The sequence below is a fragment of the Lissotriton vulgaris genome, chromosome 7, assembly GCF_964263255.1.
Source record: "Lissotriton vulgaris chromosome 7, aLisVul1.2, whole genome shotgun sequence".
Taxonomy (NCBI): domain Eukaryota; kingdom Metazoa; phylum Chordata; class Amphibia; order Caudata; family Salamandridae; genus Lissotriton; species Lissotriton vulgaris.
Genome location: NC_141695.1, coordinates 514,548,356 through 514,566,355, shown reverse-complemented (window position 1 = coordinate 514,566,355; position 18,000 = coordinate 514,548,356). Strand labels below are relative to the sequence as shown.

The following is an 18,000-nucleotide window of genomic DNA, read 5'->3' as shown; positions in this document are numbered from 1 at the left end:
ATGAACACAGTTGACAGTTTACTCATAAACCCATTTTTGGGTTTGACATATGCAGATAAACTGCAAGTGAAAACATTAGGAGCTGATAAACCTCAAATTAAAATTGAGCAGTCTACAAAAGATAGGGGAAAGGGGTACACACGTCGCTTTACCAGTACATGGTATGATAGGATTGAATGGCTTACTGGTAGCGCTTCTAAAAATGCTTTATTCTGTTTCCCATGCTTACTCTTTGGAGGTGAAGTTACCTGGACAAAAACAGGAGTTACTGACCTAAAGCATCTGGCTGAAAAAATAAAAAAACATGATTCCTGTAAATCCCATTTGACAAATATGTTAAAATTATCTCTTTTTGGAAAATCGGACATTGTACAGCAATTAAACGAAGCATACCGTGTGGGAGTAAGAAAACATAATGCAGAAGTGGATAAAAACCGATACATTTTATCAAAATTGATTGACTGTATTCGATTTTGTGGTGCCTTTGAATTGGCATTACGAGGACATGATGAAACTGAAGAGTCTCTAAATCCTGGCGTGTTCAGGGGCCTTGTTGATTTTGTCTCCAGCATTGACAGTGCTATGGAAACACATTTAAAAACAGCCACCGTGTTTAAAGGCACTTCTAAAACTATTCAAAATGAATTGCTGGACTGTATGCTGGAAGTAATAAGAGACTATATTATACAGCAGTTGAGAACCACTGATTATGTAGCTATCCAAGCTGATGATACAACTGATGTCTCTACTAAGACACAGTCAGTTCTGGTCTTCCGCTACATTGATGGAAATTGCAAGGTAGCTGAAAGGTTTTATTGTTTCACACATCTAAAAGACTCATCTGCAGAAACAATTGCCTCAGCCATTCTTAATGAATTAAACATTGTTTTCCCTGAGCAATGTGCTAAAGGAAAAGTAATTGCTCAAAGCTACGATGGTGCCAGCGTCATGCGTGGTGCAACAGGTGGGGTGCAAAAGAAAATCAGGGATGTTTACCCAAATGCACATTATATTCACTGCTATGCCCACCAACTTAACCTAATTATGGAACAGGCTTCCTCCAGAATATCTAGAGTTAAAATTTTCTTTTCAGAGATTGGTGGTATAACAGCATTTTTTGCACGTTCCCCGAAAAGGACGGAAATTCTTGAACAAATAGTTTCAAGAAGACTTCCAAGAGGGTCTGCAACTCGCTGGAACTTCAATATTCGAGCAATATTGCTAATTTATGAATTCAGAGAAGATCTTCTTGAATGCATGTCAACCATTGCAAACAGTGGTGATTTTGAGTCGAATACTATATGTGAAGCTAAGGGATTTAGTAGAACATTAGATGATAGAGAGTTTATATTCTTTCTGTTTCTTTTTTTCAAAATAATGCCCCAGGTAGACATTTTATATAATCAATTGCAAAAGCGAGACTTTGACACTGTGTCTGTCCAGAAAGCTACTACAGACTTTGTGACAAGCATCACCAAAGTACGAGAATCCATTGACAGTTTGGATTCTACACTGCCAGAAGAATGTACATTTGTAAACCGGAGACTGCAAATAAATACTTTAACCCAAGAAGCAAAAGAAGTCTGTGACATTATTGTGGTCCATGCCAGAGAGCGCTTTGCTTTCACAAAGCATCTTGTAAGTGCAACACTATTGCGAAGTGACCTTTTTGAAAGCCATGACAAATCTTTCCCAGCTCAGGCACTCGCAGAAACGGTAGAAGCCTATCCTATGTTAGACAAAGCCAGATTGAGTACAGAACTTTCGGTCTTGTATGGAAGACGAGACTTCCGTCAAACTACTGGTGGTGCCATGGCTTTATTTAGCTTTTTATGTGAAAACAACTTAGAGAAATCCTTTTCTGAGACCATAAAGCTCTTAAGAGTTGTCATTACTACACCCATGACAACAGCAGAATCTGAGCGATGTTTTTCCACACTAAAGAGGGTAAAAACTTTTTTGCGAAACACTATGACTCAAACTAGACTTAATGCTTTGGCTATGCTGTCAATGGAAAAAGAGCTAATAAAGGAAATACCAGAATTCAACAAAAGAACAATCGAAAAGTTTGTTCATATTAAAGATCGACGAGCAAACTTTCTATATAAATAGAAAATATGAATCTGATGTGTGATCATAGTTTCAGGTGTTTATAGCTCAGTTTGTTTTGTTTGATAACATTAGGAAGTACTGTTGGAAATGTTCTCATTCCATTTAATATTCATACAACTCCTGTACAGTTGATATGTATTTATATATGTGTGCTTATGTATCTGTGAATTTATATATATTTGTTTTCATATTTTAATATTATTTAAAATATTTTTGTTGTTAGTGTTTTGAGGGTATATGTCTTTATATGTACAACATTTAGTTATTTTCCTAATTTATTTTTATTTAACCGTTTTCTACTGTACTGACAGGGACAGGAACCCTTCTACCTGAGATTGACATGCAAAGTATTTAAATATTATTTTTATTTTGTCAATTGTGTTTAAAAATATATTGGTTTTGAAAGTTCTTAAAATTTACATTTATTTATTTCCATAATTTCTTTTTGTTTAACTTTTTCTGCTGTGCTGGCTGAAGGGCACAAGGACCTGAGAGTGGCATTCAAACAATTTACATAGTATTATTTAAAATAATTTTGTTTGTGTTTACAAATATCATATTGGTTTTGAAGGGATATTTCTTAAAATATACATTTATTTATTTTCATATTTTATTTTTATGTAGCCATTTTCTACTATACTGACTGCCACAAGGGCCTGAGAGTGGCATGCAAAGTATTCAAAAATAAAGTAAAACATTTGTACCTAGCCTGCTTATGCAAATAACGTTTTTGTTCTTTCTTTCTTAAATAAATGAAAGATTTTGAATGGATATTTCTTATATTATAAGCAATGCATATTACACTCATTTCCTAACTTATTTTTAATTAGTGGTTTTCTAAAATACTGATAGACCCAAGGGCTTCAGAGCGCTATATGAACTATTTTAAATACAATATTTACTTAATTATTTTGCAAAATTGAGTTGCTCAAAAATGCAAAGCTTTTGCTGACTTCCTAAAAATTAAATGTTTGTTTCAAATTGATATTTCTTATACATGTAGCTATTTAATATGTCATAAAGATTACTGGGCAATCAACGTTGAATAGCTGATGCAGAAAAGGAAATGGCCAGCCGTCACTTTTGGTAGGAACAAAATTACAAGTGTGTTTCTTTGTGGATATGCAACCTGGCTTAGTACCCTGGCCCTCTTCAGAAGTCAGTCTTGCTTGGCAACACAGAAATTGTCTGAAATAATGTATGAGTTTTCTTTTATGAATGCCTAGAAGAACTGATTTTTCAGTCCATTTATCACTGAAATAGTGCAGAAAATTGCACCAAAAAATGCCAATTTTTTAAAAATTTCTTCGCGGGGGGAGAACCCCCCCACACCCCCCTTATTGCTGTCGGGCTCGCTCGCTTCGCTCGCTCGCTCCCGTTCGTTGATTCCTACTTTAAAAGCCCCACCAGGTTCAAATTCCACCAGCCGCCACTGGTCCCGGGTCTGACCTCTGCTTCCGGGTCTGCTTGCTCTAACCAGTGAGCCACACTTCTCCATTAGCCCTGAATACTCAGCACCATGCCTGCCGACACGCTAAGGAGCCGCGAGGCGGCGGCAAGTGGAATGTTTGATAATTCCCCAAGTGGGGAAAGTGCAAAAAGTATATTAACTAGCAGCCCATTTAATCGGAATTCTAACACCAGAGAACTACTGATCATAATCCTCCCCTATTTTCTTTTCAGTGTCAGGTAGCAAATAAAGCAATGAGTCCTTTCTTGTTCCCGCGCTACTTATTAACAGACAGCGAGTTTGTATCATTCATTCATAAAAACCTGACAGATTTCTTGCAATATAATGTCGGTGCTGCCTCTCCTTGTATATTATGGGACCCGATGAAGGAGTATATAAGAGGGATTACCCAGCAGAATATCCTACAGCAAAATAGAAATAGGGATGGCACTACCAGAGCTGCCTATCAAGCACTTATATCGTTAGAACGTCTTCACACAGAGGCAGACCAACAAGGGGGTAAAAATCAGGCACAGCTGTATATTTTACCAATAGTTAAATGTTCTTCCTTGAGTAGGACACTTAAAGAAAAAATGGAGGCAAGTTATAATAAGCATCACTCTCTTCAATACAAATATGGCAAACAGATAAGGAGGGGGCTGGCGTATCAGCTAGCTGACAATAGAGATAAGAAACAAATCAAGGTTATTATAGGGGAGGATGGTACATTATACACGCACCACACTCAATAGTCCAGCAATTCTCCCAGTTTTACTAAAAACTCTATGCACAAACACATTTTTTAGATGAGGAAGGTTTATTCAATTAGGCAAAGACATACCAATCACCCTCGCTGATCTGGCCACAGGGTTCATGACACACAGCCTGGAAAACAAAGAGGAAAGAGACCTAGTTGACATCCTACTAACAGCGGCAGTTAAAATCATATTAACAAACTGGAAAAACACAGCCAAAGCCACCTTCAAAAACTGGATTAACTGGGTCACCGTCCTCAGAGGCGCGGACAACATCACAGGCAAATACTCGAAAGAACACAACGCCAAAAACGGCATGTGGCAAGCCCTCGATGCATATCTCGAACAAGCCTGACCCCCCCTCCCTCCTTTCTTCTTTCGGTCACGGGGACACCGCGCACAAAGGAATGTTAAACCAGGGAATATATGATACATAACCTGGTGGCAAGTCTGTCCATCCCGCACATACCCCCCCCCCCCCTCTTTGTCTTTTTTTTGCATACTCTGTACTGTCTGTATCTGCTGATATGCATACCTATATTTTAATAACATTTTTAGAAATAAAAAAAAAGAAAGTGATGTATAGAAAAAAAAAAGGTGCAACCTCCCGTGTTTGAGCAAAGAAGATTCCAATTCTCTTAATAAAGAAATTTTACATGATGAAATTTCCAAAGCTTTGACCATGCTATCTACAGATAAGGTAGCTGGGGATGATTCAATACAACTCTTGACATGAGGAAAGGCATCTACGGCATAATCCAGGCCTTGACAAACTGGAAGTAATTCCTAGCAATTCTTGTGATGGGGACATGCGTGGCAAAATACAGGTGCTAGAAATGTGGAGGTGATTCTTGACATTAGGACAGGTTCCCATGTCAAAATGCAGACCCTGATATACTGAAGGTATTTCTTGGCATATGGGGAGATCCATGGCAAAATACCGCTGCTGGCACACTAGAGGTAACTCTTATCCTTGGTAAATAGCCTTTAAACCACTGCTTGAACCATGCTGTGCCTAAACAATGAGGTCCAAACCATGGATGCGTCTTTACAACACATTCCTTTAACACACAAGTCGTTAAACAACTTGCCTCAATGAGAGTGGTGTTGGATTGATGGTGGAATTTAAGTCCAACACTTTATCTTTTGTTGCACTCACTGGAGTTGGAATAGTAAATTATACTATTCCAACTCCAGCGCTTTCTGAAAAACAAGTTGTTTTAACGACTTGCATGATAAAGGAATGCATTGTAAACACACTTTCACTGTTTGGACAGCATTACTAAGGCAGGTGTGATTAATGCATGCGTGATTCAGACATCCAACCCTTATCCTGAATGAGGGAAGCCATGGTGTATTGGGGCTGTGTGGTTGAGGGAAGCCAACCATTTCCAATTACTGACTCCGACATACTGGGGTTACGTTTTGACATATATGCCACCAATAGAATATGGGCAGTCTCAATGACAAATTTCTGGCAACGACATTTTGTATGTAATTTATGGCATAAGTAGCTACCTATGACAAAATGCTGGCATTGGCTTAATGGAGGTAATTCTTAGCATATAAGGAACCGCCAGTGCAACTTTAGCAAAAAATGGGGCGAACTCAAGTATTGTGCCTCACCACTTTCAAAGATCGCCAGCTGCCTTTATATTGCTTACTCTTCATCAGCCCAGATTCTGACAAATTGCAGAAAGATGAAAAGGAGAGGGAGAATGTCCATGGTGCGGAAAAATACTAAAGTAATGGAGGACCTTGAGCCAAGCTCCTAATGGATTTCAAGGAGAATGATGACCTCTTAGATCAGTCCCCTCCATCTATTATTGACAAAACAGGAACTGCCGAACCCTTGTTTTGTATGAAGGTGGCCTGTGGTATATTTCACTTTTCCCACTGTTGGGCTGGAGAAGAAACTTTTCACGCTTTTAAAATGTTTATACTTTTACATTAGTCCTCAATACTTGCACAACGCTGATTTTAATTCCTGTTAGATCAGCCCTAAATACTCGCAGTAGGTTAGGTTTCTTGATACATCAAACTTTCTGGTTGCCTCCTAGAGACACTATTTTGAGGGGGTAGCACTCTAGCGGTGTTACCCAGTAATCAGGTGTCGATGTTCAAGTTGATGAGCCCTGCCCTCAAGAACACGGCTGCCGGCGCTCCAATGTCAAGCCTGTTTATGCCCGTCCATGCCTAGTTTGCCCCGGGTGCCAGGGACGCTGCCCGCTTCAAGCCAGAAAAACATGCCTCAGGCAGAATTAATTGCTCCTTAGCCCAACTAGTTGAGCTGTTCCCTATGGGTTGGTCCACAGAATGCTCTGTGAACTCTCTTGACAGTATGATCCACCCTACTTGCCTTAACTGCAACAAATTTAATCAGAATGACTGTAACGTGTCTACACTGAGGGTGGGAACCACTTTGAACGCAGACGTCTCATTAATTAACACCTGCTCACTGATCAAACATAAACACAAAGTTAAAAACCTTATCCAAAATATGGCTATAGATTTTTACTACGGACACTTGGATGAAAGAAGATTCAGGCTCGGACCTAGTGGTAGTGTGGACATTTGGCCGAGATCGCTGTTAGCATTTAGATGAAGCCATCTTGTTTCTGGCAGCCATCTTGTTGACTATTTGCTCGCCACGTGCTCTTTCCTTCTTCACAGTTGCTTGCCTTTGTGCTTTGCTTGAGAACTGGTTATACTTAGCCTCTGCTACTCTGCACATGCTCAGAAGAGTCTGTAGCTGGGCATGCACCTGCTTAAGTTGCTTGCTGTCAGGATGTTTGTACTAAAGTCAGCAACTGTTGGCTCCTCCTTCTTTGTTGACTGTGCATTCTCTGTATGACCATCTATGTATATAACTCCTATGTGTGCTTGTACTGCCTCCTTTTGAGCTCCCGTGTGGGTATAAAAGGCCCACGGTTCTTCTTCTCCTTGTGCTACTTCATACACTGCCAAAGGGTGTTGTATGAATATAGTTCCACCTCATGAGGTTTATTTAAATATCTTTTTACTAATTCAGTTTCCGTGCCAGCGTCTATTTACTGGTCTGAGGACTTGTGTGCAAATAAGGGCGAACGCCTAGCACTGGTAGGCCTTGCTGAGGTCTACTTCTACAGAAGCAGAACCGATAGGGGATACAATCGCTTGTCTAGATCCCTCACCCCACCCCCAGCTGGATAGACGGAGGCTTAGCCATAATTTGCAAGGAATCCCTGAACGGCACGTTTGGGCAGATACTAAACCTTCTGCATCTAATCTGTGAAGCAGAACATTTTAGATTAAAACCTCACACTAAGACCACTTTTGCAGGCCTTCTGATCTACGGCCTACCGGGTCCACAGACAAAGTTCCTTAATTTTACAATCTTAGTTGATTCAATTTTCCTCTGGAGGACTCCACCAATAAAGACTCCAACCTGCTGTTTGAGCTTATGGCCAATTTTGGCTATAACCAACTAGTTCACACTGCCACCCATAGTGCAGTCCACATCCTGGATGGCATTTATACCAACTAAACTGATTTGCATGTTAAAGACACTCTTTACCTTAGCTGGACAGATCAACAGGTGGTACTCGTCACATCCTCTCTCCCCCTCCTGGCAAGTAGCATGAAACAACGACAAAACGGGCCTCAAGTCAACAGAAATGGAACAAAATGATTCCAAAAGAGCTTCGCCTACCTCTTAACAACTCAGCATCAGATGTTGACCCCTGTTCAAACAATCATACCAAAGTGGTCGGCAGCTGGCTTAAGACAGCTGTAGATTAGGTAGTGCCCTTGAGGGCTAAACGCTGAAATAGGAGTAAAACCTCAGAGCCCTGGTACTCTGAATAACTCAGACAGCTGGAGCAGCAGTGTCGTAGAAAGGAGTGGAAGTGGCACACCAACCTATATTCTAATGAGAAGGATGTGAACTCCCTCCTGTAAGATGTTCTCACTCTTAACAATATACTGGACCCTCTCAAAATGGCTTTAGGCCAGGCAATAGCACGGAGTCTGCTCTCCTGGCTGTGACAGAACATCTCTGGTTAGCCATGGATGTGGGGCAAACATCAGCACTGATCCTGCTGGATTTAAGTGCTGCGTTTGATACGGTATCACATGACATTCTGTTGAGACGCCTAGCGGAGGTAGGAGTTACGGGTCAGGCTTTGGAGTGGCTTGCCTCATTCCTTCATGAGAGGTCATTCTCTGTATCAATCCCCCGTTTATGTCCAGGGAATACTGTCTTAAACAACGGGTGCCACAGGGTTCCTCCCTCAGTCCCCTACTGTTTAATATTTATGTTCAACCTTTGGCTGCTGTAGCCCTGAGTAGGGGCCTGATCATGGTCTCATATGCTGACGACACCCAGTTAGTGGTGGTACTCTCTAATAGCACAGAGCAAGATTCCCTTAAGTTCCAGGGCGATCTTACGGCAGTGGCCAAGTCGATGACTGCTAACTGCCTCCAACCTAATTCCAACAAGTCGGAGGTTTCGGTGGTTGGCAGAGACCATGGTCTGTGGAGTGACCTCTGGTGGCCAGCAAGTCTGGGCACGCCCCTCCCCCCCCCAAGCAAGTAGTAAAGAACTTAGGGGTTTCGTTGGAACTATCGAGTCCAAACCAAAAAAATAGCAGGTATTTGCTTTAGACTTTTACGGAGGCTTAGGCCGTTGATGGGCCTTTTTGATGCCTCTATACGTCAGGTCATTATCCAAGCTATGGTCTTGTCTAGACTTGACTATGCCTGCTCCCTCTATTTAGGGTCCAATAAAGCAGAGGTTCAGAGGCTGCAAAGGACACAAAATGCAGCAGTCAGAACACGTCTAGACCTGCACAAGTCCTGCTCTGTGTCCAGCGCCATCTGTCGTCTCCATTGGCTTCTGATGGCCAAGTGCATTGAATTTAAGGCCCTGTGAAAGGCTTTGAAATCTGCCACCCCAAAATTTTTGGCTAATCTTCTTTCATCGTATGTTCCATTGCGCCCCCTCCGGTCAAAGGGTCAGCCTTTGGTGGTGGTCCCCCGGATTCGTAGAGTTCGGGCTGGTGGGCGCTCTTTTCGTTATAGAGCTGCCACGCTATGGAATAAACTTCCTATGCAGATTCTAGATAACTACCTGGAATTTAGGAAGGCCATCAAGACTCTTCTCTTCCCCACTAACTAGCTGGGGTTTCTCTGCGATTTGTCAGTCTTTCTTTCAGCCCACGGCCGCCCTTTTGCTGGGGCAGCTGTTGCGCTATATAAGACATCATAACATAACATAACATTACATAACATAAGCATAATGTCTTATTAGCCACATATAAACTTGCTGTATTCGAGGCTAAATCCACTTACTAAACTTTGAAAATTAGGTCAGCCAGCAATTTAATCAAACTAACTTTTTAAAGCGGTCAAAAAATTGTCTAATCCCCCCAATAAGCAACAGATCTGTGCCTCCTAAACTCTCTGTGATAATATGGCAACTTTTTTCAGGGATAAAATCTTCCACATAGACTCAGAATCTAATTCCGCTGAGCTCCTCAAGGAGCTGAATATAGCTCAGGATGTACCCCATCACCGTCCTTGCTGCAGACTTTTTCACAGATCACAGCACACCAGGTCAAAGATATGCTGTTAAATATTAAATTGATTCCTCCCACTGACATGTGTCCTCCTAAAATCCTACAGCTGGCCCAACCCAGTAGCAGACCACATTTTGACATCTGGAGTCTTTCCCAGGATCTTAAAGGAAGCTATCCTTATTCCTCTTCCTCAAAACCCCAACGTAGATCCTGAAGAGCTGAAGAACTATCATCCGATCTCTCTGCTCCTCTTCCCCATGAAAATTCTTGAGAAATATCTAAATCAAGTTGTTCAAGTTCATCACTAACCATGACCCTCTGGACTCCTCTCAGAATGGCTTCAGGAGCGGCCATAGCATGAAGTCTGCACGTATAGCTGCAACTTACTCTATCCGAATGCAGATTGACAATGACTGCAGTTGTGATCCTATTGGACCTGTCAGCAGCTTTCGAAACTGTCTTGCCTGTATGCGTGGTCCAATGGCTACAAGAAGTAGGCAAACGCTGTGCATTGCTCTAAAGTTTAAGGCCCTCATTATAAGACAGGTGGAGTTGAATTACTTCATGTAATTCTGCATCGCCTGATTCCAAGTCGGTTGGTTTTCCACACTCGTGTTTTTCGGTGAGTTGTAGAACCAGTCTTAATTTTACTGTGTGATAACTTCTCATATTAAAATTGCACAAGGCTTTGGCTGCATCAGCAGCCAAGTTTCATTCACAATTTTTTTCTGACAGAGAAACCCATAAAATGCACTCTTCTTCCTTCACCTACCCCCCTTTGCCCCAACTTTCAACCCCAACACTCTCAGAGGTCTCTGCATACATTAAAGTTAAACCCCATGGAATCAGTGGCGTAAGGAAACTCGAGGGAAGCCCCATTAAAGAACATGGAGAGGGCCCCCCCCAGGCTCTGGACCCAATCAGGAGCTCTCAGGCCAGGGGCCCCTGCCCATGCACAGTGTCAAAGGGGGCCACCTGCAGCTATAGCCCCTCCCCCACCAGGAGTTATTGTTAACCCACTGCATGGATCAAAGTATTATTATGAGGTTTTATGACTGGAAAAATCGGTCTCATCCTGTAATTCCACACTCCTTGGAGTTTAACTTGTAATTACATAGTATTGTTGCAGATTTATTGCACAGTAGGGTAAAATCACATGCCATTTTATTGTTCCTCCACTACCGTACAACCCGGAATGAGCGGCTTAGTGGCCTAGACAACAGTCTAAGGTGGTAACAGGACACGAGTCAGACTAAAACTGTTGCAGAAATCATGCCTTAAATGAACCCTCGTGTTGTTCATTTATTTGGTCTGTTTTATTTTCTTAGACGGGAAAGAATCCCTCAAAATAAAAGAAAAAAACAACCCTCTCCTGAGAGGTTGAAGTCATCCAGTCTAAATGTCCAAGCCTGCCAATAAGTATAAAGGAATCTACTGTGGAAATGTTGGCCGTACTGGCAGGTGCGATGAACAGTAAGCCTTGGCAATCTTCAGACCAAAGATTTTATACGTAATTTCCTGCTGAGTGGATGTTGCAAGCTGCGCCTCCTAATAGCTCCTGCCTTTGACACGCCCAGCATCAAATCACGCCTTGTTCCTGTTTTTCTAGACCTGCCATCAAATCATTGCCCATATTTCACAAACACTATCATTTGTGCAGAACAATAGAGAGGAAACATTTAAAGAGCTCTCCTGAGATGCACGAGGAAGTCCTTCATTGGTCCTCTTGAAATACCTCAACTATTTCAACACGCCTGCTCCAGTTGTTTTGGGATGGTCACAGATTACAAATATTTATGAACACAAGATGTTTCATCAGGTGGGAAATAATCTGAAATATTCATTTAGGGCCGGCCGATAGCTAGAGGACGAAGGCAGTCATGGTCTGGCAGTAATATATAAAGGGGTACTTAGCCGTAAGGTTGTCAAATGGATCAGAGTTGGATATTGTGGTGGTCCAGCATTGGGTTTGGTCCAACAGTGAGGGGTGCTATTGTTGTCAATAAATAAGAGATGGTGTTGTGGTCCAGATATATGGGAATGATCAGGTGATCCAGCAGTGAGTGATGTTGTAGTGGTCCAGAAGAGAAGGGGATGTGGCAATATATTAATGTGTGCATGTATGCAGTGAGACTTACGTAGCACAAGTCTAGATAGCAAGCTGCAGAACAGTGTACCTTGTAAGTAGAAGCTTCAGGAATGCATGTATGAATTTGTGAACCCTTACAGAATGCATGTTTAAGTCTAGAATCTCCTGGTACTAGAGTCTGATTTTTTGAAGCACATGGGAGTTCTGACAATTCCAATTAGTGATTCCTTAAACATGGTATAGAACCAGCCATTCACAAACACAAGCTTGTGGAGCCAGTGACCAGATGCTCAGGATTTCCCTGGACAGACCCGGTTTTCGGCTATCTCTCCCTGCATCCTGGACATTTTAACATTTTTTAAATACAAGTCCCGATTTTTCAGATGAGAGTTGAATGCCCTCACTTCCACAGACACCTTTCAAGTAAAAAACAACTAAAGTCATTCATTTATCTTTTTAGGTTTGAGCCTTCGAGAGCTTGTGCTAGTGCATGCATCTCACTTGCGAGACACTGACGTTAACAAAAAGGGCTTTGAAATCACCCTGTGCTTAAGTGGCACTTTTCTTTACAGCCTCGTAATTGATCAAGACCGGCCTAATATTATTTCCAATCCTGACTGTGGAGCATGGACCAAGCACTGATTGATTCAACTTAATCAGTGTCCGTCCGCTGCACCAGACCTGATTGAGGTACTATTTTGTTCTGTTTAACTCTAGTGACCTGCAAACAGAAGTCGTGTGACTGGCAGAAACTTGCCTAGCAGGAATACAAAATTGCAAAGATTCATATTCTATAGTTAACTTTCTTTTATTTTGCCAAGTCTCCTTTTCTCACTTTACACTCATGTTTTCTTTTAGTTTGATTGTGGGTGCTGTTCTCAAAAGATGAGGATTATGTTACTGCAAAGGGACATTGTTTCTTACTGATTTGTCATTTCTGAATAATGCTTTAACACATAATTGTACAGTACACCACAATCTTCCGCTCTCCAATCCACCCCACTCTGATTCACACACAAATCCGCCCCACCTCACCTCATACCAAACAGACCCACTCAATCCATTCCACCACACTCTAATCCTCTCCAACCCAACCCATCCCACCCCAATCTGCTTATTCCAATCTGCCCCACTCCAATCCAAAGCAATCTGTCCCACTCCAATCCAAAGCAATTTGCCCCACTCCAATCTTATGCATTCCAATCCAAAACAATCTGCCCCACTCCAGTTGAAAACAATTTACCCCACTCCAGTCCAAAACAATTTGCCCCACTCCAGTACATAAACATATACCTACTCCAATCTAATACAATCTGCCCCACTCCAGTCTAAAACAATCTTCCCCACTCCAATCCCAAACATTCTGCCCCATGTCAGTTCAAAACATTTTACCCCACTCCAGTCCAAAACTATTTGCCCCACTCCAGTCCAAAACAATCTGTCCCACTCCAATCCAAAACAATCTGCCCCATTCCATTTGCCCCATACCAATCTGCCTCACTCCAATCAAAAACAATCTGTCCAAAACAATCTGCTCCACTACAATCTAAAACCATCTGCCCCACTCCAATCTGCCCAATTCCAATAATCCCCACTCCAATCCGCCCCACTCCAACCCAACCCATTTCAATGTGCCCCACTCCAATCCACCCTACTCCAATCCAAAACAATTTGCCCTCTCCAATATACCCACTCTAATCTACCCCACTGCAATCTGCTCTGCTCCAAAAAACTGCCCGCTCCAAATCCGCCCCATTCTAATCCACCCCACTCCAATCCAAAACAATCTGTCTCACTCCAATTCATCCCACTCCAGTCTGCCCCACTCCAATCCAAAACAATCTGTCACAATCCTATCTGCCCCACTTCAGTCTGCCCCACTCCGGTCTGCCCCACTCCAATCCAAAACAATCTGCCCACTCCAATTTTCCGTACTCCAATCTACCACACTCCAATTCAAAACAATCTGCCCCATTCTAATGCACTCCATTCCAATCCCTACCACTCTAGTCCAACACAATCTGCCCACTCCAATCAAAAACAATCGGCTCACTCCAATCCGCTCCACTTCAATACAAAACTATCTATCCTCTCCAATCCCAATCAATCTGCCTCTCTCCAATTTGCCCCACTCCTATCTGCCCCACTCCAATTCCCCCCACTCTAATCAATTCACCTCACCCTCATCCCTGCACTCCATCCCACTCTAATCCACACCATTCCAATCCACCACACACCAATCCAATCCACCCTACTCCAGCCCAATCCAATCTACCCCACTCCAATTCACGTCACCCCAATCCAATCCACCCCATTCCACTCCAAAACAATCTGCCCCACTCAAGTCTGCCACACACCAATCTACCTCCCTCCAATTCAAAATATTTTGCCCCAGTCAAATTCGGTACAAAAGTGGGTGGTGATGGACGGAGCATCTGAGTCAATCAAACACTCACACCCAGTCAAAAGATCTGGGTTTAATCCATCACCGTTCTTTAGCCCACTCTGCCACCCCAGTTCAGACATGGCTATGTGCAAATCAGTCTGACCCTGTGCCTCATGAGAACAGTCCAGCCCAAACTGCCAAGCCATGTCTTCCCTGGACCGGAAACAAGCTTCCAAGGACCGGTTTCTGGCATTCCAGCCATCTTCAGCCCGGCTTGCTTGAATCCAGTGGCAAAGTGAGAAAGGGACTCACGTCTGAGCATACCCTGCCACACTTATGTCAGACTGATTTGCATGTAGCCATGTCTAAACTGGGGTGGCAGAGTGGGCTAAAGAACGGTGATGGATTAAACCCAGATCTTTTGACTGGGTGTGAGTGTTTGATTGATTTGGATGCTCCGTCCATCACCACCACCCCCTTTTTTACCGGTTTTGGCCGCCATAAGTGTGGCAGGGTATGCTCAGACGTCAGTCTCTTGCTCACTGTTGACACTGGATTCAAGCAAGCCGGGCTGAAGACAGCTGGAATGCCAGAAACCGGTCCTCGGAAGCTTGTTTCCGGTCCAGGGAAGACATGGCTTGGTGGTTCAGGCTGGACTGTTCCCATGAGGCACAGGGTCAGACTGATTTGCATGTAGCCATGTCTGAACTGGGGTGGCAGAGTGGGCTAAAGAACGGTGATGGATTAAATCCAGATCTTTTGACTGGGTGTGAGTGTTTGATTGATTTGGATGCTCCGTCCATCACCACCACCCCCTTTTTTACCGCTTTTGGCTGCCATAAGTGTGGCAGGGTATGCTCAGACGTGAGTCCCTTGCTCACTTTGCCACTGGATTCAAGCAAGCCGGGCTGAAGACGGCTTGAATGCCAGAAACCGGTCCTCGGAAGCTTGTTTCCGGTCCAGGGAAGACATGGCTTGGCGGTTCAGGCTGGACTGTTCCCATGAGGCACAGGGTCAGACTGATTTGCATGTAGCCATGTCTGAACTGGGGTGGCAGAGTGGGCTAAAGAACGGTGATGGATTAAACCCAGATCTTTTGACTGGGTGTGAGTGTTTGATTTATTTGGATTCTCCGTCCATCACCACCACCCTCTTTTTTACCACTACCAGTCAAATTCAAAGCAATCTGCCCAACTCCAATCCAAAATAATCTGCCCTACTCCAAACTGCCCTACTCTAATCAGCCCCACTCTAATCAGCCCCACTCCAATCCAAAACAATCTGCCCCCCTTCAATCTGCCCCACTCCAATCCAAACAATCTGCCACATTTTAATTCAAAACAACGTGCCCCACTCCAATCCACCCCACACCAAAACAATCCAACTTGCCCCAATGAAACCCACCTCACCCCAATCCAGTCCACCATACTCCAGTCCAATCCACCCCACCCTAATCCAAGCCACCCAATCCAGCAAACTCCAATCTACCCCACTCCAATACACCCCAACCCACCCACCCCACTCCAATCCACCCACCCAAATCCAATACACCTCAATTCAATCCAACACTCCACCCCAATCCAGTTCACCTCACCCAGTCCAATAGCCCTCAATCTAAACCACCCCAATCCAATACACCTCACTCAATCAATACCCCTCACTCCAATCCAATCCACCCCACTGCAATCTAATCTACTCCCCTCCAATCTAATCTACTCCCCTCCAATCCACTCCACGCCAGTCCAATTCACCCCACTATTTTCCACCCCACTCCATTTAACCCTACTCCATTCCACCTCACTTCCGTCCACCCTACTCCAATCCACCTCACTCCAATCCACCCAACTTCAAACCACAACACTCCACCCCGGTCCACCCCACCCCAATCCAATCCAAACCACCCCATTTTGATTCACCCCACGTTAATCTAATCCACTTTATCCAGAACATCCCACTCCAATACCCCATCCACTGTAGTCCAATCCAGCCCACCCCAGTTCTGTCCACCCCACTCAATTCAATCCATGCAGCCCGCCACACTCTACTCCACTCCAATGTACCCCACTCCACTCTACTCCACCTGACTACACTCCAATCCATCCCAGTCCAATCCAATCCACCTCACTCCAATCCAATCCACTCTACCGCAATCCACGCCCTCCCAGTCCACTCCAATCCACCCCCCCACCCCGGGTCCACTCTAATTCACCCCACTCCAAACCACCCTACTCTAATCCAATCCACCCTAACCATTCTAATCCACTCCAATCTGCCCCAATCCAATCCACCTCACCCCATTTCAATCCACCCCACCACCTGTAATCTTCCCCACTTTACTCAATCCAACCCAATGTACTCCAATCCAATTCCCTCCAATCTACTCAATACCTCAATCCACTCCAACCCACTCCACCCTATTCCACCCCACTCCACTCTATGCCACTCCACACTGCACCACTCCACTCTATGCCACTGCACTCTCACACTCTCTGCCACTGAACCACTGTACTGTATTCCCCTCTACTCAATTGTACGACACTCTCTGACACTCTACTCCAACAAATCCAGTCTATGACACTCTACTACCCTCACTCCTCTCTAGAGCACTCCACACCACTAACTTTTAGCCATGCTGAACAGTAGCCACACTGGTGTACAACATGGCAAAACCCCATTGTGACAAAGCAATAGCTCTTGTATAGTCAAGACATATTGGTTTTGTCAATGCTTGTTTTGTTTGCAGTATTATCGGGTGAAATCGACCAAAGGTATATGAGTGCTTTACATGAGCACTAGTTGAATTACAGAAGGCCACGGAGGTTAGCTAGAGCCTCAGTTCTTGCTTTAACCAGAGAGAAGAAGAGAACCGGGGGCATGAATGAGGGCATGTCACGGTTGCATAGCTTATGCTCAAAAAGTTGCCTTCTTGTAAATTAAGAAAAATTAAGACTGCAACTTAACAAGAGCCTAAAGTGTTTAGAATGAGTCTATGCTGGCATCATTAATGTGCTGGATACACCAGGTTCACAATACTTATCAAGGCACCAAGCATACTCTTACAATACTAATATTATAAAGAGAGAGCCCAAACCTTTGAGGCGGGTAAGCTCAGGAACCACAGCACAATCACAACAGCCAATACAGCATTGGAAAAGACAGTTTCATCAGATGGACATAAGCTATACAGCAGCCCACCATATACATTAGAAGGGTAAAAGCACGTTGTGTGACAAAGTAGTCCCTTGAAATTAGCACCAGCTCTGAGGTGGGCATGTTCGTACGATTGGAGCGTGTAAATAGCGTTCTATCCCTGTGTACCCTCATGTTGTTAGCCATCCATGTTCTCTTCCCACCAGTCACGATCAGAGGCAAATGGTTTGACATACAAGTGGTCACATCACATATTCTATATCGATGACATGAAAGTCTTCCATGCTCGGTATCGGAAAGCAGTGCCTCCTGGATAAGGACTTATGCCAGCTAGAAATAAAAAAAACACTGACAGTCTCCATTGTGCCTTGCTCGCCTGACATTACTAAGGTAAAGCGCAGTAGTAAATTGCAGCAAAACAGTGGGTTCCAAATCTCTTCACCCTTTCTTTATCAATCTAGTGATTCATGGCTGAGTTAAAATTGTCCTCAAGAAAATGA

The 18,000-nt window shown here is 43.5% G+C and overlaps 1 protein-coding gene across 1 annotated transcript; it reads left to right on the top strand.

Annotated features, from left to right (window-relative positions):
• The first annotated feature begins 333 nt into the window (after positions 1–333).
• Positions 334–2,112, top strand: LOC147701968 (zinc finger MYM-type protein 1-like). The gene has a single exon (XM_086929393.1). The coding sequence runs from the start codon at positions 334–336 to the stop codon at positions 2,110–2,112; it is 1,779 nt and encodes a 592-aa protein (XP_086785519.1).
• The last annotated feature ends 15,888 nt before the right edge of the window (positions 2,113–18,000 follow it).

Coding starts and splice junctions, on each gene's coding strand:
- LOC147701968 (XM_086929393.1), top strand. CDS start 334: ATGTTAAAATTATCTCTTTTTGGAAAATCGGACATTGTACAGCAATTA.